The 26,475-nt window shown below is 46.4% G+C and overlaps 1 protein-coding gene across 5 annotated transcripts in view; it reads right to left on the minus strand.

The window, feature by feature from the left end:
- Positions 1 to 21,153: 21,153 nt before the first annotated feature.
- EVC2 (EvC ciliary complex subunit 2) overlaps positions 21,154 to 26,475 on the minus strand; it is a 306,369-nt gene continuing 301,047 nt past the window's right edge. For 3 of the 5 annotated variants that reach the window (XM_069202979.1, XM_069202987.1, XM_069202971.1), the window contains exon 21: positions 21,275 to 21,686. In XM_069202979.1, the coding sequence (XP_069059080.1) occupies positions 21,413 to 21,686 (274 nt within the window). In that variant the 3' untranslated portion in view covers positions 21,275 to 21,412. Of the gene's footprint in view, positions 21,687 to 26,475 lie in introns of all 5 variants that reach the window. The other 2 variants (XM_069202996.1, XM_069203005.1) reach the window with 2 other exon arrangements.

Below are 26,475 nucleotides of genomic sequence, written 5' to 3' on the forward strand. Positions count from 1 at the left end.
ACAAGCACCACACTTCATCCCACAGGTACTCACACAAACACCATCCAGAATCAGACATACCAACATCCTCTGCCTCCACTGTGGCCCCCTCCTCTCCTCCTTGTCCACATCCCTCCCAGTTGCATCTACACTCACACCTGCATGCACTACATCCTCAGCCACTACCACCATCACCAGCACACCTATAAGTACACACCCCTCACTTTCAGTCACCACCCCCACATCCATGCAAACGTCCCCTGTGTCCTCTCCCACTGTGTCTTTGTCCCCTCCTCCCAGAGTACACAAATGCAGGCACTCAGACACCCAACAGCCATCCACCTAACAACAGCATCCAGCCCATGCACCTGCACCCAAACACAGCAGACAGACACCTCCTACCACCATTCCCTTTTCCTCCACTCCCAAACCATCTCCCTCTTCCCACCCCAATGTCCCTAAGAAGCTTTTCCTCGCCAACATTGACCTCTTCATTAGCCCTCCCCCCATCCCTCACATCAGGCCAGGGTGGTCAAAACCCAGGCAAGCACCTCTGCCACCCAGTCCACGAGCACAGTAGTGTCCCCAACTACTCCAGGTGGGAAAGGATCCCGGCCACCAGCCAGCCAGACGGACAGGGTGCCAGCCTCAAGTGAGTCAAGGAAGGGTAAGGAGTCAGCCCCAAGTGCGTCAAGGAAGGGCAAAGAGTCAGCCCCAGCTGCGGGACGGAAGGACAAGAAGGCAGCCCCAGCTGCAGGAAGGAGGGGCAAGGGGCCTGGTGCAGGGACTAAGTCAGAGCCCCCACCACTAACCATGGTGGTGCAGCCATCCAAAGCTGCAGGGGATGGGCTGGAGCCTCCCCCCACCACTGCCAGCACTGCCACCAGCACCACCAACAGCAGCAGCAGCCCCAGTGGGCAGCCATCTGAGGCTGCAGGGAAAGGGCTGGAGCCTCCCCACCACTGCCAGCAGTGCCACCAGCAACACGACTCCACCACCAGCACCGCCATCAGCAGCAGCAGCCCCAGTGGGCAGCCATCCGAGGCTGCAGGGGAAGGGCTGGAGCCTCCCCCACCACTGCCAGCACCGCAACCAGCAACGCCACCAGCAGCAGCAGCCCCAGTGGGCAGCCATCTGAGGCTGCAGGGGAAGGGATGGAGCCTCCCCCCACCACTGCCAGCACCACCATTATTAGCAGCACCACTGCCACCACTGAGCAGCCGTCACCGCCGGCGGACAGTGTGTAGTCCTGCATCCATGGGCTGTTGTGTGGCCTGGCCCCTCGAAATCCTGTGGGTCACCACCACCAGGACAGCAAGGAGCAGCCCCAGTGGGCAACCATCCAAGGCTGCAGGAGAACGGTTGAAGCCTCCCCCCACCACTGCCAGCACCGCCACCAAGACTGCCACCAGCAGCAGCAGCCCCAGGAGGCAGCCATCCAAGGCTGCTGGGGAAGGGCTGGAGCCTCCCCCCACCACTGCCAGCACCACCACTGCCACCAGCAGCCCCAGTGGGCAGCCATCCAAGACTGCAGGGGAAGGGCTGAAACCTTCCCCCACCACTGCCAGCACCGCCACCAGCAGCAGCAGTCCCAGTGGGCAGCCATCCGAGGCTGCAGGGGATGGGCTGGAGCCTCCACCCACCACTGCCAACTCCACCATTAGCAGCACCATTGCCACCACTGAGCAGCCATCACCGCCGGCAGACAGTGTGTAGTCCAGCATCCATGGGCTGTTGTGTGGCCTTGCGCCTGCAAATCCTGTGGGTCTGACACCCAGATGAGAGAGTGTGACCTTGCACTCCCCAAGATCTGCATCACTGGGCAGAATGCCCCCTCCAGAACCAGTGGAAGAAGCCATCCACTCACCCCATCCTCCACAGGATGAAGATCACTGGGCACAATGACCCCTCCAGAACCAGTGGAAGAAGCCATCCAGTCACCCCATCCTCCACAGGATGAATATCACTGGGCACAATGCCTCCTCCAGAACCAGTGGAGTAGCCATCCACTCGCCCCATCCTCCACAGGTTGAAGATAACTGGGCACAATGCCCCCTCCAGAACCAGTGGCAAGCCATCCACTCACCACATCCTCCACAGGATGAAGATCACTGGGTACAATGCCCCCTCCAGAATCAGTGGAGAAGCCATCCACTCACCAAATCCTCCACAGTATGAAGATCACTGGGCACAATGCTCTTCCACAGGATGAAGATAACTGGGCACTATGCCCCCTCTAGAACCAGTGGAAGAAGCCATCCACTTGAGAGAATGTGGCCTTGCACTCTCCAGGACCAAGCACAGGTAATGTTACCCCCTCCAGAGCATGTGGGCAAGTCACCCACTCGAGAGACTGTGGCCTTGCACTCCGCAGGACAGAGTAATGGGCATGTTGCCCCCTCCAGGACCATCTTCTGGCTGAGGTGTCCCCCCATTCCCTGTCCCCCTGAGGTGCCTGGCTATTTTTTACCTGATGCCCCTGCAGTGTTCTCTCCATGTTGTTGCAGGAGTGAGGTGGGGCCTTGGGCTTTGTGATGTGGCCCTGTGGCCCTCGAACATTAAGGACTGGGCAGTGTCCCTTGATTTGTGAATATGTATATACTTTTTTATTTGGATGCACTTTTTACTACTATATTTATCTTATTAAACTCTTTTTACTCTATGTGCAGTGTTTCCACCAGGCTTTTGATGTCCTTGGTACCGCCCCGGAAAAAGTGGCAGATTGGTGTGTCATTATACAGTAGGCTGGACACGGTCTTCCGCCTGGCTGTAGGCAGTTACTGCCGTGGTGCCTGTGAGTTCTCCCTGGCGGTCGGTGTGTTGAAGTGGCTGTCTGTCTGAGTGGTTTCCGCCGTTGTCATAATTTCATATTTATTACCGCCGGCCTTTTGGCGGTATAACCGCCACTATATCACCGACCGCCAGGGTTGTAATGAGGGCCTTAGTCATCAGAGGAGGGATTGCTAACACAGATGTCTTAATTAGAAATGTTTTATGTTTATGTATTTTGAGTAATGACTTATGTAGAAAAATGAATAACGTAGAAAAATAATGTGCATGTTTGAAATGTGTGACCTCGGAGATTGGCCACCAGTGTTCACAAAATGTACTAAAATTATGATTAATCTTTATGAAATATTGAAAATACATTAGATGAAAGTAATAATATGTCAAATTAAGGGTTATGAATTGTGCTCTTGCTTATTAATTGTAGGCCTTAACTTAACGAGTGTCTTGGCTAAGGTTTTACTATGCCTCATGCAGAAGCTGTATTTCTTAGCATTTAATGAAAAATGCTGACAGAGTGAACTAACTGTGAAATTCTCACTGTTTTAATAAAATGCTTAGCAGAGGCTTTCTATGAGAACCGATGGACAGGAGATGAGGTCTCTCGTAAAATAACTAAATGTGTGTAAGGTGTGCAAAGGTTTTTTTCCCAGGACGCGAACAATGGAGACACTGACTGGAGACGAAGATGCAACAAAACTGATTCCTGATGAGCCGGATAATGAGAACATCGTAAAGCTGACCAATAAACGACATGTGAACTGTGAAATATTAGAATTCATAGATTTGGTAAAGGGAAATTATTGGGTATGGTAATAACGTACGATTAATTGACCAATTGGAAATTGGGGGATGATTTGGGGAACTTTGATCTTACAACGTGACAAGGGAAGAAGACTTCAGATGTTAGGAGGCAGATCTTACCCCGTAATGAACTGCGATATTGAGAAGAAGAGATTTAAGATTCTGTCATTGGGGTCATACTCTCTGACTGAGACCCTGATATGTTGCTGATCAACTGATGACCTGAGGATGAAGACTGATTCTGCTTGCTGACCCATACTGTGAATAGGTAGATATGACAATGACTGAATTGCATTTTCATGCCTTTTCTTTCTAGGTACCAACTGCGCTGACTTAGTACTTTGTTTAGGTAGATGTTTTCCAAATTGTTTTGCATGAAGCCCCACATGCTGATGCTAATAGGAGCTAGTTAAGGTTACTTACATGACGTCTGACAAGTTACAGGGACAAATGTTTTTATGGACTATGTTGCTGAACTTAATGGATGTCATTGTTTTACTGAATTGGGTTTTAATAATGTCTTTTATTGATGCATTAGAATGTCTTTGATTTAAGCTTTGATTAGGTCACATCTTCTGCGACTTGCTGATTAACAAGTGTTATTAGAATTGTTTTGATTAAGTGTTGATGATTAAAATTTAATGACTTAGGGGGTCATTCTGACCCTGGCGGTCACCGACCGCCAGGGCCAACAACCGCGGAAGCACCGCCAACAGGCTGGCGGTGCATCCTGGGCCATTCTGACCGCGGCGGTAAAGCCGCGGTCAGAAAAGGGGAACCGGCGGTTTCCCGCTGGTTTTCCCCTGGCACACGGAATCCTCCATGGCGGTGCTGCTTGCAGCGCCACCATGGGGATTCCGACCCCCTTCTCGCCATCCCGTTCCTGGCGGTTTTTACCGCCAGGAACAGGATGGCGGGAACGGGTGTCGTGGGGCCCCTGGGGGCCCCTGCACTGCCCATGCCACTGGCATGGGCAGTGCAGGGGCCCCCTAACAGGGCCCCATAATGATTTTCAGTGTCTGCTTTGCAGACACTGAAAATCGCGACGGGTGCCACTGCACCCGTCGCACCCCAGCAACTCCGCCGGCTCCATTCGGAGCCGGCTTCATCGTTGCTGGGTCTATCCCGCTGGGCGGGCGGGCGGCCTTTTGGCGGTCGCCCGCCCGCCCAGCGGGAAAGTCAGAATGACCGCTGTGGTCATTTGACCGCGGTGCGGTCTTTTGGCGGTCTCTGCCCGGCGGGCGCCGCCCGCCACCCACCGGGGTCGGAATGACCCCCTTAGTATTGTTAACGAATAGGAAATAAACTTAACTTATGATCAAGGTGTGGTTATTCATGGCTAAAAAGTCATGATGAGTGAAAATTATTGACTCCATTAATTGTTGATTTGACTAATGGTTATTGACTATTGTCCTGCTGTGGCATTCCAAAGGATGCAGGAGGAAACAAATGTTGCAAACCATTCAAAATACACAAAACAACTGGAGACTTAAGCAATGAGGACAAATCCTGCAACCACAAGAAGTCAGAAACGACCCTTTAACTGTGCCCAGAGCAAAGTCTTGCCGGACTAAGGACAAACCAACCATCAGATAACTTTGCCTATTGGGGGGGTATATCTGGTAAGTACTGCAATAAGCCCCAACTTTGTCCCAACGACAGGCATATACATTTTTTGTCGAGGGATGCCTGACTGCCAATATGATATCAACTACCTCTGGAGCAGGCCCTTATGTGTTCAGATGTGCCACTCAATCTCTAAGCATAAAGGTGGAGATTGTGAAGTCCAGGTGCAGAGCACTGCTCTGTTGCTGGAACAGCAGTTCCTTGCAGAGAGGCAGCCTGATTGGAGGACAGATGCTCAAACCCTGGAGTTTAGACTTAAAACCCTCCATGTGCAATTCAGGGCCCTAGGATGACTTGGGAAGACTCAGTCCTAATCTTCTTGAGAACTCAGGGCAGGACTAGTATTGGCAGGAACACATACAGTAGTTTCAAGTTTGACTTGAGGTAGAACGCATGTCAGGGTGAGATATGCCCTGGAGCCTCCAATGTGCTGAAGTGCTGACATCTTGAAGGAGTCAGGTGTGACTTTGGCAAGTTGATAGTGAGCCACAAAGAATGCAGGAGGTTGGCCATTGCCTGGAGGTGGTTGACGACTGCCTGGGTCAAACCTGCCTTCAACAACCAGTTGTCAATGTAGGGGATGACTAGCACCATGGACATCTGAAGGTCTGTTGCCACCACTGCCATCACATTCATTAGCACCTGAGTGGCACTGATGAGATGAAAGGGGAGCACAGCAAACTGAAAATGCTCCTATCGCTCCACAAACCACAGGTAGGACTGATGGGCCTACAAGACAGGAATATGTACATAGGCATCCCTCAGGTTTAATGCCACCATCTGGTTTCAGGGTCAAGGGCAGATAAGACCTGGGCCAGTGTAAGCATTTTTATTGGATTTTATCCTGGAGGAAGAAGTTGAGAGGATGCAAGTCTAAAATAGGTCAAAGACTGTCAACCTACTTGAGCACCAGAAAGCAGCGGGAATAATAACCATGTCCTCCTTCTGGAGCAGGTCCCCTCTTTACAGCACCCATGGCAAAAAGGGCTTGCACTTTCTGCTGCAAAATGGGTAGATGGTCCTCCGTCAGTCATTGGGGATATGGTGGACGATCCAATGGCAAAAGAATTAAGGACCTGTCCAGCAAGAATCGTTGGATCCTGCCTTCCACTGGATGGCTGTGCTCCCCTAAGGACACTCTAAGGGGCTGCGGAGGGTATAGTGCACTGAGTTGCCCGTTGACCTTGACGGCCAGGCTGTGGGCACCACAGCCTCCATTGTGAAACTGCTGTGCACCCTGTAGAGTTTGGATTGGCTGGAGGTATGGAGCACCTCTGCTAGAGCTGTGAAAGGAGCGGAAGGACTGATTCATCTGGCGATGTAGGGCAGATAAGCCCAGGGAACTGCGGTGGCCCCCCTCTTTTCGAACCGCTCAAGAGTGGAGTCTGCCTTATCCTCAAACAGATGAATCCCATCAAAAAGCATGTCCGTAAGGGATGACTGGACATTGCCTGAAAAAATGGTGGACAGTAGCCAAGCATGGTGGTGAATGGTGGCACTTCTCATACCAATCCTCTTCATTATATGGCTGGCCAAGCCCATCACCTGCATTGTAATCACTGTCCGCACCCATGCCTGTTGACCTTGACTGCAGGGACAGTGGGCACCACTGCCTCCACTGCGAAACTGCTGTGCGCCCTGTTGAGTTTGTATTGGCTGGCAATATGGAGCAGCTCTGCTAGAGCTGTGAAAGGAGCGGAAGGACTGATGCAGGTGGTGAAGTGGGGCAAATAAACCCTGGGAACATGCGATGACCCCCCCTCTCTTTGAACCGCTCAAGAGAGAAGTCTGCGTTGTCCTCAAACAGATGAATCCTGTCAAACGGCCTATCAATGAGGGATGACTGAACATTGCCTGAAAAATTGTGGACCGCAGCCGAGCATGGTGGCGGCACTCCTCATACCAATCCTCTTCTTTATATGACTGGCTAAGCTCATCACCCGCATACATGCCAAACAGGGAAAGCAGAATATGCGCTCTCCCTTGAGAAGGCTCGGGTGGAGGAAGCAGTGCCTCTACAGCTGCCGGGAGCATCCTCAGTTGGCATTGAACTGGCGCCAATATGGATTCAGAGAGTACAATAAGTACCTCGTCTTCCAGCATTGATGAGGTCAGCATCAGTATTAAAGTTCCAGCAACCAGCGTAAACTTTTCCGCTTGTGGTGAGGTCAGAACTGGAGGTCGAGGACACCCTGTGGTGGGCTTGGAGGGTCCAATAGGCACCAAGGGTGAACCTGCCAGGTGTATTTGGGATGGATGGCCCCTCAGCTCCATGGGGCCCGAAGGCACACCAGAGAGAGCCAGTAAGGATCCACAGAGTCTGAGAATGGCTTTGTGGGACTCTTTAATCTGTTTTGGTGAGGCAAACAGCCCCTAAAACTAGGTTGTGTTGGAACAAAGTGCACGATCAACTACTGGAGCAAGATAAAGAAGTATGGCACCACCCTGCGCCTTCTCAGGAGAGTGAAGGTGGTGGGAAGGGTCCGAGTCCCACCTAGATTTCTTGTATTTTTTCTTCAGTTTATCTGATGACTTTGATAAAGACAAAGACCAACCTCTGGAATGACTCCAGCAACTTCTGGGTCAAGAACGGAATTGAACTTTTGACTTGGAGTGATTTCATCGTAGAGTCTTCTAGTGCTTGGCAATGTAGCTTTTCACCTCGTGATCTTGGATGGCCATTGGATTTATTGACGTGCAATCAAAAGTTGTTACTGGACTCCAGGCACCACAGGCAAACCCGATGAGGGTCTGTTACAGACATTTGTCTGCCACAGTCCCTGCAGGGTTTAAAATGTGTGATTTGGGGAGGTGACATTTCCCTTGCACACTGTTTTACAATTTTAATAGTGGTATTTTCAAACAGATGAGAGTGAGCTTCCAATCTGTGTCTGGTGGCACGTGAAGAAAGAAACTGACGTCAGGGTGCAGGAGATGTGCCTATATAGTCCCCATACATCATTTGTGAAATACTAGCCCTCAAATGTACTGCTGAAACGTTTCAGCAGACTCTCTAAGAATATTCAATAGGTGAAGAATCTGTGGCTAAAAGTATCAGTCAGAAGCAATGGACTAGAATGTGGTACAATCTATTGTCATGGCTGAGGCTTTTGCAAGTACCCCCCATCACCGGTGTTTTTCAATTCTTCAGAGGTGTTCCAGAAAATCAATAACCTCAGTGTAACAGTAAAAGCTCACCATCCCTAAGAAAACATTTTAAAAATGTTGTAAAAAAAGGTTGAACCATTGCAATGTTTATCAAATACCTTTAGTAAAGCATTTTACATAAAGTAGTTCAATTCAAAATAACCATACACATGTTTCCTTAGAGTCTTTCTTTTACTGTTTACAGGTCACATAATGCAGCCACAGAACCAACCATAAGGGGTACCTGCTCTCCAGAATTTAACAGTAAAAGCTCCATCTCTGAATTCATTTTTAATTGAATGTTGAAACCTCTCCTGGGGTTAATGTTCTACCATGTCTTAAGACATAGGCTGACATTTTTATAAGTAAATTCTTGCGGCATCCTGCCATCCTTGAAGCCATCCAAACATTGTTTCACAATCATTGGTGCTGTCCCTGTCCCTCCTTGGGGCACCACAGATACCATTAGGTAGATTTTCAACCCCTTTGCAGAAGATTATGGGGTGCTACCCAGCCGGGGAGCTCCTCCACACTACCTTAACTTTATTAGCAGCTTCATGCTACAGTCTCATTCTTTGTCCATGGTGCCCTGCAGGCTCCCTGCACCTGGCAGGAGCTTGCATACCCTGAGTGATGCTCCAGTCTGTGCTGTTGATAGTGCGCAGAAACAAAAGCTAGTATTCCTCCTGCCATCTGGGACACAAGCAAGATGTTTTTAAACCAGTGCATACACCTCTTTAGTCACAGGTACAGGGCATTGGATGAGCACTCTGCAGGTCTTGCTGTATGGCTCCCTGTCTCCCAGGGGATGGGATGCCTGGTGCACTTTAGCTTTGAATCGGCCATGCTACTGCATCGAGGTCAGAGGCCCTCAATCAACTTGTGCCGGTCCCTACAGAGATAGGGGTCCCCTGGGGCAAACCTGATTTGGATAAGAGGGGCACTACACACACTCCTCACCCCATAAATGCATAAAATGATGCTGTTCCAACCCCTGGGCCAAGGCCCACTCCATTAGGATTTTTAGAAATAGCAGAAGAGCACTATGTGCACCATTTCTTTAAAAAGGCATATCTTTGGCACTGTAGGGGTGATCTTCTTTATTTTTGATTTGTTTTGCTCCAGGCCTAGTAACCAGGAGCATTTACAACATGCCTCCTGGCTGGCAAGGGAATGCATCTGACGGACGGCTAGTCTTTCTTGCTCCCTGCACCATCCTTCTCCTCTGCCTAGCTCCTGGTGCTACTCTTTTGCTGCTGGGGTTGTATTTTTCCCAGCCCCTTTGCAACCAGCCAGCAGAGCAGCCTCTTACGTGCATACCAGGGGGCCCCTTGGTGTCTTGCAGAACACCAGTTTTTGGTGGGGGGAGGGGTTGGGTAGCAATGGAGTCAAGATCTTTCTCCGAACTCGTTCACAGGGGGCATAAGGAGACTATTGTCTCTGGCATTGGAGAGACAATCCTAGCCCTGAAGGTCTGATGGAGCTAGAGTCTTTAGTTCATTTTTGTAGGGCATCGGATGGCTTCTCTGTGCAACTTGGCATCCTTTCTGTTGTTGGCACCTGCCTGGTCCAGGGTCTTCTCAGTTGTCTTCCCTTGTACAGGGATTTTTGAGTGGGGGTGGAAGGATCCAATTGCCAGGCACCCCTGGCCAATCTTAGAATGCCACATCATCCCTCCAACTCTTTACTTAAAGTTTTATCTGAAAAGAGCTCCTTTGAGGGCCTCAGCTCTGCCCCTCACTGACAACACTGCCTCATTCCTTCCCATTACTATTTTGGTTGTCTTATGGCAAGACTGCCGTGCTGGCAGCCACCAAAAGTCCGTCAGTGATGGAGGCACAGTGACTGCCGTATTACAAGGCACAAACTGAAGACTGCCCAAATACAGCCACAAAACACAAACTGCCAGTCCAACCGACGGCAGAAGAGGGACGGTCCCACCACCAGCACTGCCACGCCAGCAACACCCCGCCCTCCATATTATGACCCCCAATCCGCAACCATTGGCACAGCGGAAAACCACTGGTGGTGCGAATGGTCCAAATATCACCTCTACCAGAACCCAACACCACATTGGACAGACTGAATACCCCACACCTGACACACACCAGCTGACTGCATTATATAGCACACCCTCACCCCCCCACAATCCTTTGCAACCACAACTACTAAACAAAGACATTGAGGAGCACACCAATGAAGGACACTGCACGTGGATACCATAGGCACCAGCACATGCATCACACACCACACAACTGCACCAGAAACACAATACATGCATCATCACTGCACACATACACCAGAAACCACCAGCACATACAACCAAACACCCCCACCCCACCAAGCACCCTACACTGAACCCTACACAGACAACACACACCTCCACCCACAACACAACCACGTCCCTTCAGAAGCACCCAACTTTCATAGATGATGAGTTGAGGGTCATGGTAGATGAAATCGACATGGAAGAGTTACAACTGTTTGGAGCTCATGAGGGACATGTGCCAAATCATGGAAGGAAGCTTTAACAGCGGTCAATCCGCACATTGGTGGAACCTGATGTAGCAGGGAAGATGTTTGAGCAAAGCACACAGTACATCCTTCAACACATTGCTGACGGCTGTGACATCCCTGCTCCCAAGCCCACTGTCATCTGAAACTACCTTGAGGCAAGGAAGTGGAGAACTAAAAACACCTGTACTAAGGGAGATGGCATAGGAATGACGTATGGCAGGCAAAAGATCAGGCTCCAACTGCTCCATGATGGTCTGATGGTTCATGACATGCCTCTCTTCTAGGGTAGCAAGGTTGACTAGAGACCGGTACTCAGGTTCATGTCTCATCTGTGCCATTGCACCATATTTGGGAATAGGAGAGGGGAGGAAGCAAAAGTTTAGGTATGCAATGTGTGGACATTGTCAATCTACGGAGTACTCACTATATTTCATCCATGATCACCTAAAATTCATCTACTAATCACTTGATGCATGTAAAATGGCAGTCCCCTGTCCTGCATGCACAGGACAAATGGAAGTGACCTCATTCCGCCGGCGTTAGACGTCACGGCAGCTGAGCAACTCCTCATTGGATAACATTGTTGCCTATGGAGGACTGGGGTCAAGAGTGATCCCCAGTGATGGCCACGTCGTGGTGGACCTGACCGCCATTTACTGTGGCATAGCTCACTCGATTCCTGACACTCATACAAGCAAGACCTCCACTAACTGTGCTGCTGTGTTATGACTCTGGAAGCCAATATGCCACTTCCTGCAGGAGAAAGGGCCCCAGCCTTCACCTAAGAGGAGCTGGACAAGCTTGTGTACGGGGTCCTACCCCTGTATGGTCAGTTGTATGGGGCACCCGAGCAGCAGGTGAGTCTTATGTCACTGTCCTGTTTGATAGTGATGTATGTGAGGCTGAAAGGCGTTGGGACAAGGCCGATCGATGTAGTGGATGCATGGAGATGGGTGAGGAGTCTGAGCGTTAGTGGCATGATGACACGTGAGTGTGGCCATGAGATGTGTCTGATGTGTGATGTCCACTGCTGACCATGTAATGCCACTCTACATGACTTTCTCCTTCTGTAGTTTTCCACATGTTGTACTACTATTGTAGCATGTATAGGTGAGGGCATGGACTGTCCTGGCATAGCAGCAGATAATAATGTTTTTACTCTGTGTGAATGTAGGGTTGGTATTGACCCATTGGACCTTGTCTTTCTCTACCACCCTCCCTCCCTCCCTCCCTCTCCTCCTCTGTCTTTGTTTGCATCAGCATCATCAGGCGAAGGAGAAGAGGCACCAGTGAGTAGGGCAGCTGCAGCCCACGGGGCCAAGGAGCCTGATACCAGTGGAGACGAGGGGACCAGTAGGACGGAGGGTGAGGGGAGTGCCACGGGGAGACAGGATCAACATCAACATCTTCAGATTCCTCCTCCGATGGATGCTCCCTGGCGGTGGCAGAACCCATCTGGAACCAACCATCCTTGTGTGCCACGCCCCTTACCGGCACCGCCCTCCCTGTAGCTCCCCAAACAGTTGCCTGTGCCCGCTCACCCAAGAGGGTGGTCATCTCCTTCGCCGCAGGCACCTCTGCCCCTGCCCCAGTCAGCCCTGCTGCTGGCCTCAATGAGGAGGCTATTGACCTCCTAAGGTCCATCTCTGTGGGGTAGTCAACCATTGTGAATGACATCCAGAGATTGGCATCACAGATGCAGCAGTCCAGTGCCCACCTTGAAGGCATTCATGGTGTCCTGGCTGCCCTGCAGAGACCTTTTCAGACTCTGGCCTCCTCATTGATAGCAGCCTGTGTCCCTTCTTCTTCCGTCACCACTCCAACTACCTGTTCCCAATCCCACAGCCCTCTACCTCACCCATCCAAGGCACACCTTCTGTCAACATCCGGACAGTGCACGCTCTACGGGCGACGTAAATGCAAAAACCCAGGTCTTATGCCGGGTCATAATTCATTCATTGTGTTTCTATGCAGTATGTTAACCTTTTGCATTGCAGAACTTTTACCTTGAAAAGCCATTAATGCTGTTTGTAATGTATTGTTGATTTGCAAGCCTTTGCTGCAGGCTTACAGGGTGTGGTTAGGGTGTGGTCCCTATTTTAAGACTTTGTTGTAAATAGTTTTTTAATCGGTTTCCATTGCCCTTCAATATATCTGCACCAAGGACCCATTGGTGTCAAAGGTAACATACTTGTCCTGGCTTTCCTTCCACATGTGTGTGTAGCATATGTGTAATTTGTTGTGTGTTGTTTGAGTGTGAGTGTGCGTGTGTTGGTATGGGTGTTTGTTTACGTGTGTGCGTGCCAGCCACTAGCCGTGCCGGGTGCATGTGTGTCCTAATGGCCTTCCCTCCAGTGTGTGCTAGGCGGGTGTACTTACAGTTGGTGTTTTCATCAGTGGTTTTGGAGTTGTATGGCCAGCAAGAGCACTGGGAAGACTTCTAGTTCTGTATGTGTGGGATGGAAATAAAGTTAAAAGCCTGACACAATTATCTATACTTATAAATTTCTATATACTTTGTAGCAGCATTCTTTGCAACAGGGGACCTGCCAAAATGTTGTTGAGAATGCCTAGACTATTCCATGAATGTCCATAAATAAGCCTGGGATAGTCATAATGTTGACAAGAATGCCTATGATATGGCAAGGATGAGTCCCCATCATGCCACTGGGATAGCCGAAATGTGATCAACAATGTCCAAGATATGTCAATAGAATGCCATGGAAAGCCAGAATGTTGCCAGGCATACCTAGAATATGTCAAGGACAAACATCATTAGCCCAGGACTGATCCCCAGCACTGTGACAGCCACTCACAGACATCAGATACACTCTACCAATTTATTCACTCAGAAAAGCTTGCATATGGGGGTGCATGGCTAGTGTACGCACAAGATGGCGGTGGCCTGCTAAGCTCCGCAGTGCCCACTGCACCATCAAGCTGCTTTCATCAATCCTAATAGAATCCGCAACCCGAGGCTGTTAGCGCTGAACTCCCTACGATGCAGGGGAAGTGAGTTGGTGACCTGCTGAGGCCCCAGCATAGCAAGGCCCCCTTTTCCAGTGGACCCACCTATCCCCAACTGAAACCAAAATGGCGTTGCAATAATTACGGAGGACCTCGACGATCTCTGAGACTCTGCCTCACCAGCGTGAATGCTACTGCTGCCCTACACAGCGGGATCTACAAAGGCCTTGTGATCATCCATGCTGCATATAGACTACTTTGATTAGCCCTCTCTGCCAATGGATGCCAAGCTCATCATGCGATGGGCACACTTCAGTCCCGTGACTCTCCTCTTAATTGTGAGAGCACTCCATTGCCTTCAGCAAATTTTCAAAGATCCTGCCACATTTTAATAAAGCTACTTAGCGCACCTAACTGTCAACATCTTGATGCTCAATCCTAACATACTCACATGTACGGCCTAGTTTACATCAGTGTCCCTTACCACATCATCTAAATCATTACCACATCCCCCTAAATAAGAAGAGAAACAAAGGCCTCTATACCAGGCCCTGATATGTAAATATGGGGAGTCACCTTACTAGCATCATCCTCTCATCGCCCTCAAAGTGGTTAACTGTCTCATTAAGCAATTAATTAAATATTATTTGTCAGCTATGTCACTTCTTTGTCAGCTTTTTGTGAGCTCTTTGTGCATAAAACCATAAAAGGCCTATGGACAGTCCCACCCTCATAATCTTATTAAGGAGATAACATTTTCGGTGTAATTTTACTTTTGCGCTGTAGCTACTACTGTGAATACTACAAGTGGAGAGGGCCTCTATTACCTTTTGAGCTGTCTTTGTATACTACTATTCAACAATCTGGTCCCACCAATTGTTACTGCCAGTGACTAATTCATTCTCCGGCTGCCTGTGGGTTAGCGATCCTAACATACTCCTTACAGTGTTACTCTAAATATGGTGGATCAGAAATACCACAAACCCATTAAGGAAAAGGAAAGTAAAACTGGCTTAAAGAGGACCAAACATGACACACCATCTCCTGACTCACCCATCATGGGCAAGCAGGAACACCAATCTACCTTAGACATATTTTTTTAAAAAATTAAACAAAGTCCACAACGCCGTCCAATGTACCAAAACCAATACTACATGCTCCACACAGAAGTGGCTGCAATCAGGAAGGACCTTAGCTCAATCTAAGAGTTTCAAATACTGAAAGTCAAATTAGCATGTCAGAAGATTGGCTGTCTGCTCAATCTAAACACCTCTTCAAAAACGATAATATTCACTCTATGCTGAAACGCAAGATCACAGATTTGGAAAACTACAATAGGAGAGGAAATCTAAGAATTTTTGGACTTCCGTCCATGATTACATTCCTTGTGACATGGATTCCAGCAACACTAGGCATCACTTTTGCTAAAGACGTCAAAATTGAACATGCTCACAGGATGCCCTCCTATAAGCATACAAATATGACGAATCCTTGAGTGCTGATCTTTCGCCCATTGCAGTATGAACACACCAAACTTATTTTCTCCTATAAGAAGAAACATAAAGCAATAATATGGCAGGGCACCAAGATCAACATCTCCCAGACTATGCTAGAGATACTGTCCTCAAAAGGAAAGATTTCTTAGTACTGAAAAATCCCTGCTAGACAGATCATTGCAACACTCCTTTATTGGTCCTGCTAAGCTTATTGTGATTTATAGTGACAAAACTCACATCTTAGCAGAACCAGACAAGTTAATCGTATCCCTGGACAACACCTTTGAACCACAAATGGAAGAATCTCAGAGTGGCCATGGCTGAATCACTATCAGTAAGCTCAATTGACCCTCCAGACACTAATTTTAAGTTGTGATGCCTCACAAGCTCTGCCAAAATGATCCACACTTATTCCATAAGATGAGTACTCATACACATGGTTTTGTACTACTGGTTCTGGGCTCGCCTAGCCCAAATGTTGACTCTTCTAAGTGTCGTCTGTAATATTCTTGACTGCAATTACTACTTTTTAGGTGGCTCCCTGTAGGCCACAAAAATGGTTGTTTGATTACTAGGTTGATTTGTTTTAAGTAGAGTTTATAAAGCTATTAACTATTTGTGTTTGCAATTGCTACAAACCAGGATCAAATCACTAAAAGTATCAATGTTATCTTACTACTTGCTTAATGGTGCATTGGACACATGCCCTTCCACTGTGTTATTGCACCGGTTGTTGCTTTCAGCAAGAAACATCCACTGCCCCACTTTCTTCACTTCGTCTCTATGGACTCCCCCTTATAGAGGACTTTGACCCTCCCCTTAAAATAACTTATTACCCCACACTACATCCACACCTTCCCCATTTGCTGTTTTACTGAGCCATGTGATGCTAACGACTCACTTTTGGACTCTATAGTCTATTTGGCCTTCCTTAAACCCAGACCATCCACGACCCCATGTATACCCTCTAATGGCTGGTCAGAAATATTTGATTCTGTGAAGCAAAGGAAGTTCTATGACTGCTGCCTCTCTCTTAAGAGCAACCTAGTTTTCTTACAAGAGACCACAATTGGATATACAGAAGCTCTTACCTTTCGCACAGGATGGATTGTTGACATTGCATGTTCCCTTGCAATCTTCAAAAAAACGGTGTCATCATGATGATTTCAAGAGCATCAGGCCTCTCCATTATCTCATCCAAACCAGACGATGAAGGCAGCTGGTTAATTACACAACTACAGAATACCTCCACAGAAGTCTATAGTGTAAATGTTTATCCCCTCACAATAGGCAACCGAACATTCTGTGATAAATTATCAGCACAAATATCTATTTTACCCCTAGATGCGCTTATTATTTTTGGTGGCAACCTAAATCTTCCATTGCATCCCATCGTAGACAGATAATCCGCTTTCCAATATATTACTCTTAAGACCCAAAAAACACTGCATGCCCTCTGCTCAGCACATGGACTAGCTAATTTCTGGAGTCTCCACAACCCTACTGGCAGCAATGTTACCTTCTTATCTCCCCCACATAACATCTTCTCCAGAATAGACTACCTCCATCACCGATTCTTTCCTCCTTCAACACATCATTGCTGCATCCACAGAACCCATCAACATTTCAACTTCCCTACAAGTTCTTCCTACTCCTTCAAAAGCCAAAAACTGGCATACGAACTTAAAATTCTAGAAGATCAGGAAGCGATTAACAATATCCTAAATAATATCTTCTCCAGTAACCCTCTGGGACTCACTGAAATGTTTCTGCAGGGGCCAAATTATATCACGTATGTCTCAAAAAAACAAGACAATTAAATTATCCCTAGACCACCTATTACCAGAAATTGAAGACAGAGAAAAAGAATATCAGGAAATCAATAAAAGGACTGACTTAACGACATTAAAAATGCCTTAGATATGAATACAACTTACTAATCAGCAAATAAGCACACCTACGGGTCCACGTCCAAAAGGCCAAAAACGCTTCCAGCTGATTAAGACTGGAAAGTCTCTAGTGGCCTACCTTAAATTTACATGTAAGTTCACCCTCATTCAGGCAATTAAAGGTGATTAAAATAAGGTACAGCCGTCTAGTAACATGTTTCTTCATATCTTCCAAAGCTTCTATTCAAAGCTATACACACCAGAAACTAACACTCCCTTTAATGAATGCCTTAATTTCTCAAATATCTACAACTTAAACAAATAGTCTATCAGGATCGCATTACCCTATCCAAAACAATCTCAAAAATAGAAATCTCTCAAACCATTATAAGTATCCCCCCCTGTAAAGCTCCGGGACCGGATGTCTTCCCAATTAAATCTTACAAAACCTTGAATACCTCAATTATCAACCTTTTATCATTTCCCTTCCACTGGAGCAGTTGCAGGTATGGTCTCAAAAGTGACAATCGTTGTTATCCCTAAAGAGGGGAAGGACCCATTTCACCCATCAACATGGAGGTGGAGATATATGCAAAAATCTTGGCTAACCGACTTGCCCCTTGCTCCCAAAACTAGTTCACCCAACACAAGCTGGTTTTAACAAAGACCGCCTTGCTAGCAACAATATTCGTCTTTTATCTCATGTCATGAAGGCTTCATATTCGTTCTTCCCCCCAGTGCCTGCCATTGTTCTTGACGCACAGAAGGCATTAAATAAAGTGTTGTGTCCATATCTTAAACCTGTTCTCCAGAGAAAATCTAGGGGATGAGTCTGTCAAGATGGCCATGGCCCTGCACTCAAATCCCATGGCTAAAACTTAAATAAATGGAGCCTTATCCCAACCGTTTCCTCTTCAACAGGGAACTCGCCAAGGTTCTCCACTATCCCGGTTACTGTTTCTGCTTGCTATTGACCTTCTCTTTCAAGTGTTAGATGAATCCACAAATATTAGCGTTAGCGGATGACCACTTAGCAGAGATTAGTTAAATGGATTTATCTAGAAACAGTTGGCAGAACTAAGGGCAACTTTAGCAACACGAAAGGATGATGGACGGAGTGCTGACAATGCAAACACTCACCCCCAGTCACAGATCTGGGTTTAATCCATCGTTCTTTTGCTCACCATGCCACCCAAGTTTGGCCCCAGCCATATGCAAATCAGCCTTGACCCTGTTCCTCATGGGAACAGTCCAACCAGAACTGCCAGGCCATGTCCTCCCTGGACCGGAAACAAGCATCCTGGGACCGGTTTCAGGGTACCACCCTTCTTCAGCCAGGCTAGCTTTATTCCAGTGGCACAGTGAGCAATGGCACCCACGTCTGGGCATATCCTTCCCACTTAATGCAACTTTAGCAACACAAAAGGATGATGGACGGAGTGCTGACAATGCAAACACTCACCCCCAGTCACAGATCTGGGTTTAATCCATCGTTCTTTTGCTCACCATGCCACCCAAGTTTGGACCCAGCCATATGCAAATCAGTCTTGACCCTGTTCCTCATGGGAACAGTCCAGCCCGAACTGCCAGGCCAGGTCCTCCCTGGACCGGAAACAAGCATCCTGGGACCGGTTTCAGGGTACCACCCTTCTTCAGCCAGGCTAGCTTGATTCCAGTGGCACAGTGAGCAAGGGACCCACGTCTGGGCATACCCTTCCCACTTAGGGCAACTTTAGCAACACAAAAGGATGATGGACGGAGTGCTGACAATGCAAACACTCACCCCCAGTCTCAGATCTGGGTTTAATCCATTGTTCTTTTGCTCACCATGCCACCCAAGTTTGGACCCAGCCATATGCAAATCAGTCTTGACCCTGTTCCTCATGGGAACAGTCTTGCCCGAACTGCCAGGCCAGGTCCTCCCAGGACCGGAAACAAGCATCCTGGGGCGGGTTCCAGGGTACCACCCTTCTTCAGCCAGGCTAGCTTGATTCCAGTGGCACAGTGAGAAAGGGACCCACGTCTGGGCATACCCTTCCCACTTAGGGCAACTTTAGCAACACAAAAGGATGATGGACGGAGTGCTGACAAAGCAAACACTCACCCCCAGTCACAGATCTGGGTTTAATCCATCGTTCTTTTGCAACTTCAGCACTACCTCTTTTGACTTGGAGATGCAAAAGAGGGATTCTCCTGTTCTTTCCTAGGACACTCCTAAACAGTGAGGCTCCAGGCTTAGAGATAATTGGTTCTCCCATTTCTACAATGGAAGGAGAGATCATTTAAATAGGGTAGTGGCTAAGGAGCTGAAGACAGTCCTGCCAGCAACAAGGCAAAGAGGTATGGGTGCAAAAGGAGGCTCAAGGACTGTGAGAAAATAGTTCGGATTGAGTGGTAGAATGTCTCTAATCACTTGCTAGTTCTAGAAATAAAGTTGGAACCCAACTCAACACCCCCTAGGTACATTGCTGTAGTTAGGAAGACTCCTGAAGAAAATAAGGCTTTGCTGGCTGGAAGAAGGCGCCTTACTCCAGACTCCTGCTAATAAAATAAGAATTAACTAACTCAAGGACCCCTAAATACTGCTGACCCCTGAATACTGCTGGCAAGCAGGTATTGGAACTGCTCTCTAACAGTTGGTTGGCCTCATATTTCCCTGCTTCAGGGAGACATAAGGAGAACAACTCCTAATTCCAAGAAACCTCAGCTGACGACAGAGGGATGGGCCCTTCAGGAGACAGACCTGGTGCCCAGGAGTCTGACTTAAGAAGCCAAGGGTTGAAGGAGTGACCAGAAGGAAATTTCCCAGCAGTTGGAGACTGGTACATCTGACCTCCGGTCCATGGTGATCATTCTACTAATTCTGTTCCTAGTCCTAGTCCGCTTTGAACTGTTGTTTTCCAAAGGTGATTTTCTATGAGCTTTTGCCTTAGAATCCCAAAAGTCCAATCCTCAGTAACCTTTGATGTGTTTAAAAAACTTGGGGCCTGATTACGACCTTGGCGGATGGGATACTCCATCACAAATGTGACGTATATCCCGTCCGCCCTATAACAAGTTCCATTATATCCTATGGAACTTGTAAAACGATGGACAGGATATCCGTCGCATTTGTGACAGAGTATCCCATCCGCCAAGGTCATAATCAGGCATTTGGTGTCTTTTTCCTTATTAGATTTTTCCTTTTTTCCAATTGGTGGGGATTTTATTATTGTGTTGTTTACTTTAAAAGTTTTGATACTTCTTGATCTTAACATGCACTCCACAGGGAATACCTGCTGCTTCTGCTATAGCTATCATGTGTTGGCCAGAAATTCTCTCATAATTTTGTTCTGATCTAACTGGTGTGGATCTATTATGTTTGTAGGGGTACCCCCTCTCAAATTATTAAACCTATTCCTAACAGTGGTCATCTACAGCTAGTAGATCAGACCGTAATAATGTGAACATCATGTCAATGCTGACTAGAGTAGCAGTTGCAAATGATAGCTGCCAGGTCCCTTCCTCCTGTCTCCTCATTGCTGAGTCTGACAGTCAATCATCAAAAAAGAGAGGTCCTTATGGGTTCAATTAGTAATGCTATCCCACCCTTCACACAAGTAAGGTGAGCACGCTGTGTGTTTTAACATGCACACTGCATGTGCAAGGAGGGCCACAGTTCAACCACACTCCACCTACATGCAGTGCAGGGCGCATGTCAGAGGCAGACATTTGCTAAATGAGTAGTCTGAATACATGCCCTTAGCTAAGGAAATAACTGAATAAGTGGTGTTCCCCGGACGACATGCACTAATAGGGAAGCTTCCACTTCTGCAAAGCACTGTTGAGAAGAAGAAAGAGATACTGATTAAACAAAATTCCAGTGTACCCACTGAAATAATAAATAGGAACAAAAAACAGTTACAATGAACAGTATAGTGTTCTATTAACTTTATGGAAACTTGTAGTCATTACGGACTAAAATCCCATTTATTTTAAATATAAACAATATTGTAAAGCACTTGTTCAATATGATATACCTATTTATACGGAAACACCTGATACATATTTAATACGTCTTGAGGTACTTTTAGAGTCAACAATAGATACCTCATTAAGAATCGACATACACCAAGCAACCACAATAGTTGACTCTGTGATAGAAAACAACGTATAAATAACAGCATATCTGATGTTACATATTTGAAATGCTTTAGAAAGCTAATCTTCAACAAATCCGATGCTAGACTTTTTGAAATTTAGAAAGTTACGTTTTTTCTTTTTCTTGTTTTTTTGTGAAGGTAAAGTGGAATCTGTTGGCAAACGGAAAACAAATAATTTCTCTACAGTGTCTGTGCAGTCTGCTTCCTCTCCCGTAACATTTACAGTGTTTTTAGGAATACCATGAGGTTCGACTGGAGGAAGTTTAGACAGAGCTTCAAAGTGGGAGAATGAGACACGCTTCACAGGCATCAGGCGCTTCTTCTTCAATATGCTGCAATACAAATAGAGGCAGTTCCATTACTGTGAATAGTTGAGTGCACTTTACAATCACTACCTATTCAATGACTATACGCAAGGCAACCATGTCAATATTACACCCATGCACAAGGGCATCAAAGATTGAGGCAAGCATACTTGCATTTTTCTGATGGTCTACAGGCGAGGGCCTACTTTGTACCTGCATGGGCTGCCTCTTCAGGTCTGTGAAATCTGTCTCCTTTTGGGAGCTTGTCACTGCTAATGGGCATCTATTAGCTTCACTTTCTTGCCATTCGCAGTTCAGCCATGCATCATTTAGGTCTGCTATCAGGCTGTACGCATTTCTTGCCATTTGTCTTAATATGTGTTTTGAGGTCTCTGGGGGGAGACAGCAGCAAGGGGTTGGCAGTTTCACCTTCCTTCTCCTGCCCCCGTCAGTCTCCACGGGGCTTAGGGAAGTGGTTGAACACGGGCGGCATGCTGCCTGAGTCAACCAGCACATTCCCTCTCAGCCGTGGGTCTCTCATGACCACATTGAGAGGCAAAAACCTACTGCACTGACCACAAAGAGTTGCAGTCAGTGCCATGTAAGCGCTTGGCTCTCACTGTGAGAGCAGAGTGTAACTTAGGGAAAGAAGGGGATAGAAGTCGCAGCAGGTAGTGAAGGAGGGAGGCAGGATGGTATGTAGAGTTTTGTGCCATTGCAAAGGGTCGATGAGAGTTGGAGGACGCTAGGCAGGACTTTTCTGTGTGGAGGGTAAGGGTGAGAGGAATGGAACCTAGTTCCAAGGATTACTACTCCACTGGCCCTCTACCCCCTTCCCGAAGGGTAACTACTCCATTGGCCCTCTACCCCTCTTCGCAAGGGTGACTACTCCATTGGACCTCTACCCCACTTACCAAGGGTGACTACTCCATTGGCCCTCTACCCCTCTTCCCAAGGGTGACTACTCCATTGGACTTCTACTCCCCCCACTGCCAATCCACCCTCGTCTCGTATAAGCAGAGGAAATGGAAGAGGGTCTGGGAGGTACAATACAGACCATTAACTGAATTATTTGGACACCATAAACAAGTGGAGCTTTGCTCTTGTTATCTATTTGATGTCACTCAGAGGGTCTTAGTAAAAAACTTTCCGGTTACTCACTATCATACATCTACAATTTTTATAAATGCTCAAAGAAGTTACTAAATGCAAGCTGCTATAAATCTGTTCTGCTCACTACCTCAAAAGAAAAGTGTGACTCTGCCTCTTTCAAGCTTCTACCCGAAAACAACTTTTGTATAAATACAAATGTAATGGATGCAGGCTTGGCACCGAACTTTATATGGACATGATAAGAGGACCTGCTCACACTGGGTTTTGTCTGGAGTGCCTACTTGTCCAAGCCCTGTGCACAAGTGCATATTGCATTTGTGTTTCAGTGTGCATGCAGCCATGAAACACAGAGACAAAGATTGAACCTGCAAGAATAACAACTTCTGATTACACTAGATGTGTGGCTCAGTATGCACTATCCAAGCTCTTGTTTTAATAGCGCTCACACAAACAGATATCCTGCACAAAATAAGTGTCTGTATCCAAATGTGTACTAGCCCAGCCCTGACTGCAGTGGGTGTTAATCTGGGTATGCTTATTCAAGTTATGCATAATGTGTGCTTTTCTGTGTGTCTACAGTGCATACTGTACTCAGACCAAAGATATCTGCACAAATATGGGCTGGATTGACACCAGCTCCATAAAATATCTTCATCCTAATTACAGTGGGTGACGGCAGGAAAGGTTTAGTAAATATAACAAATCCTTCCACCTATATAAATAAACCACAGTAAAATATCTAACAAATAATCTTTTTCAGTTTCACAAAAAAGTGTGTGTAAGAAATGTGGTTATTTGTTGAGTTTGAGTGGGGTTGAAGCACCAATTAGGCAACAACTTGTCAGGGTAAACCACAAAAGTCACTAAATCACACTGTGCTTAACCCTCTGGCAGTTTGTCATGCTTAACTTAGAGGCAATTGTGTAAAGTATTCATGCATCACACAAACGGTGATAAAGTGTAATCACAACGCAATAAAAATTCAGAGCCTATTTAGACAAAATATAGTATATTTCCATTAGAAATTGATACCAGAACTACAAAAACCCAGTCAATAGAACCAAAGATATTACATTTTAAAGATGTAAATAAAAATAGCACCTAAAAGCACAAAGCGCTACTCATGGTCATCAGGTTACAAGTTACAAGTTCCGGCCAACCAAGATACAGTAGGTAGGTAGGTAGGATGTATGGAGTGACCAGATTAATCCTGCAGAAAAATGACATGCTCAAAATGTTTCGTTCGCATTGGAGGAGGTTGAAAGGAGGATGCATTCAGAGGGAAGAGCAGTTAAAATGTCACAGCAGTTGTTGCTGTAATGTGAAGATCTAGTTATCGCTGGAGGTTCACACTGCTGTAGCGTGAAGGGCAAGTCTTGTATCGTTGGTCATCACTGACGGTCACTGTCGGCACGAAGAGGCGGTATCACCAGAGCTTTGAGTTGGCAGTTCAGGTGGACAGAAGCAATTTAGCAGGAATGGGTTGCTCGTGGTCACCATGAGGCCAAACTTCAAGGTTTTGGGCTTTTTCTTCTTGGAAGAGCTTTCACTGATGCCAACTGTTATATCTGTTTAAGTCGAAGTAGAATGCGAAGTGGAATGGAATCTTCAGCACTGGGAATCCGGAGTGAGAATGTGTGATGGGTGAAGAGACGCTGGGCAGAGCGGAGGCTGGGATGTTTATCCAGACCTTTGTACGTTAAAATGTATCTAATAAAATGAAGACAACTACCTTCCGCCTGTGATAGTCTTCAATTGCAACACTGGCAACGAGGGGAGAGGCATTTTGTTCCTTCGCGTGGAACGGCATCCCAACTCCGATGTGACACTTGGTATTGCGGACGACGGTGAGGTGTGGCAGCATCATTTAATAGTTCCTAGCAACCTCATTGTTGAGGAAGACGCCATCATTTACTGAAATCATCTATGAAGGTTTACGTATGAACCAAATCTTATTGGGATGGACCTTTTGTGTATGCAAAAGGGTTACATTCAAGAATTTGCAGCTGCATCAATTGACTCGAAGCGTTTCTTCTTTTCACCGGCGGGCCGCTTTGCATTGAGAGCCTGTTTTCAACTTCAAGCACTTTCTCGGGCTCTCTCTTTCTTTTGCGCTCTTCAGACATTGGAGCTTCATGTAGAGCGCCTTGTACTTCTTTTTCTTTTGGAACTCCATTGCTTGGCCACAACAGTGTCCTTCTAACTTTGACATTTTTTTTTAATGTTTTTTTTTTCTTCCAGGTTTGCCTATCTTAGTACTGCGATAGGCATGCACTCACTACAGATATATTTGAAGAGTTTACCAAAAGTTTTTCTTGTTTTATTTTGTGTTTAAGTAGATATGTATGTGTTAGTTGTTTTTCAATGTTTGCCATGCGGAATGTTGCAGCGCCTCCCTTCTTTCTTTCCACTCCTGGTGAACCTCCCATTAGGTGGGGGAAATGGAAAAAGGTTTTTGAGAGATACTCTAGGATGTGTGGTACTTCATTGAGTACGGAAAAGAGAACTGTGCTGTTACTGCACTGTCTTGGAACTGATGGTCAAGAGGCTTTTGACCATCTTCCTGATATTCCTGACAGTGAAGCTATCAGTCTTAATGAATACGAAATCTGCATTAGAAAAATAGATTTGCACTATTTACCAAAAGTTAGCACTATATTAGAAAGATATTATTTTGGCAAAAGACTTCATTTTGAGGGTGAGTCTGTAGAAAATTACATAACTGATTTAAGACGTTTGGCCTCCTTGTGCAAGTTCGGAGTGTCATTGGATGAAAGAATCCGTGATCAATTCATGCTTGGGTGTAACAGTGATAGAGTTCGTGATGAACTGCGGCTTTTGGATGATCCTCAAATTGATGAAGTAGTTTCACTGGCAAAGAAACATGAACATTCCATGAGGTGTGTTGAAGTGATGAAAAACAGTAGTACCAAAGATGTTAGCATTGTTAGGGGTAGTAAATCCAAATATAACAAGTTTGTTAACAGAGAATCAACTCAAATTACTGTAAATAAAAATGTTACAGATGTGGCAAGGAAGCCTTTTTGCAAATGATTAGTCCTGTCCAGCAATTAACAGTTCTTGCTTGTTTTGTAAAAAGAAGGGACATTTTTCTATGGTATGTAATTTAAGAAAATCTAAACAAACAGTTGCTTCAATCGAGAGTCCCTCAGATGAAAATGAAAATACTTCTGACTTTGTTTGTGGTCAGGTAGTTTTAGAAGTGGTCCACTGGATTACATTTTTATTGAAGGAAAAAAACGAAAGTGCTATTTGACTCTGGCGCTAAAATCACTATAATTTCTAACTCATTTTATCAAAGGGAGCTCAAAGGAAGTGTCAAATTACTAAAACCTGACATTAGACCATGTGCATATAGTGAACCTATTGATCTTCATGGTTATTTTATGGGTTTGATTGAATAGAATCAACGTTACACGTCAGGGAAAATGTATGTCTCTAAAAAAGGTGACAGTATCTTGAGTTGGTGGCATCAGAAGGATTTAGGGGTGATGCTAGATCCTAACAGTTCTCCACCCATTATTGTAAAACATAAACAAAGTATAAATAAGATTGATCAATAATTCTTCCCCACTGATCTTTCAGTGGTTTTACGCAAAGAGTATAGGAAGGTTTTCGGTGACCAGATTGGGTGTATGAAAGGTTATTCCCACAGAATTAAACTTGTTCCTAGTGCTGTACC

This window comes from Pleurodeles waltl, chromosome 1_2, assembly GCF_031143425.1.
Source record: "Pleurodeles waltl isolate 20211129_DDA chromosome 1_2, aPleWal1.hap1.20221129, whole genome shotgun sequence".
Classification (NCBI taxonomy): domain Eukaryota; kingdom Metazoa; phylum Chordata; class Amphibia; order Caudata; family Salamandridae; genus Pleurodeles; species Pleurodeles waltl.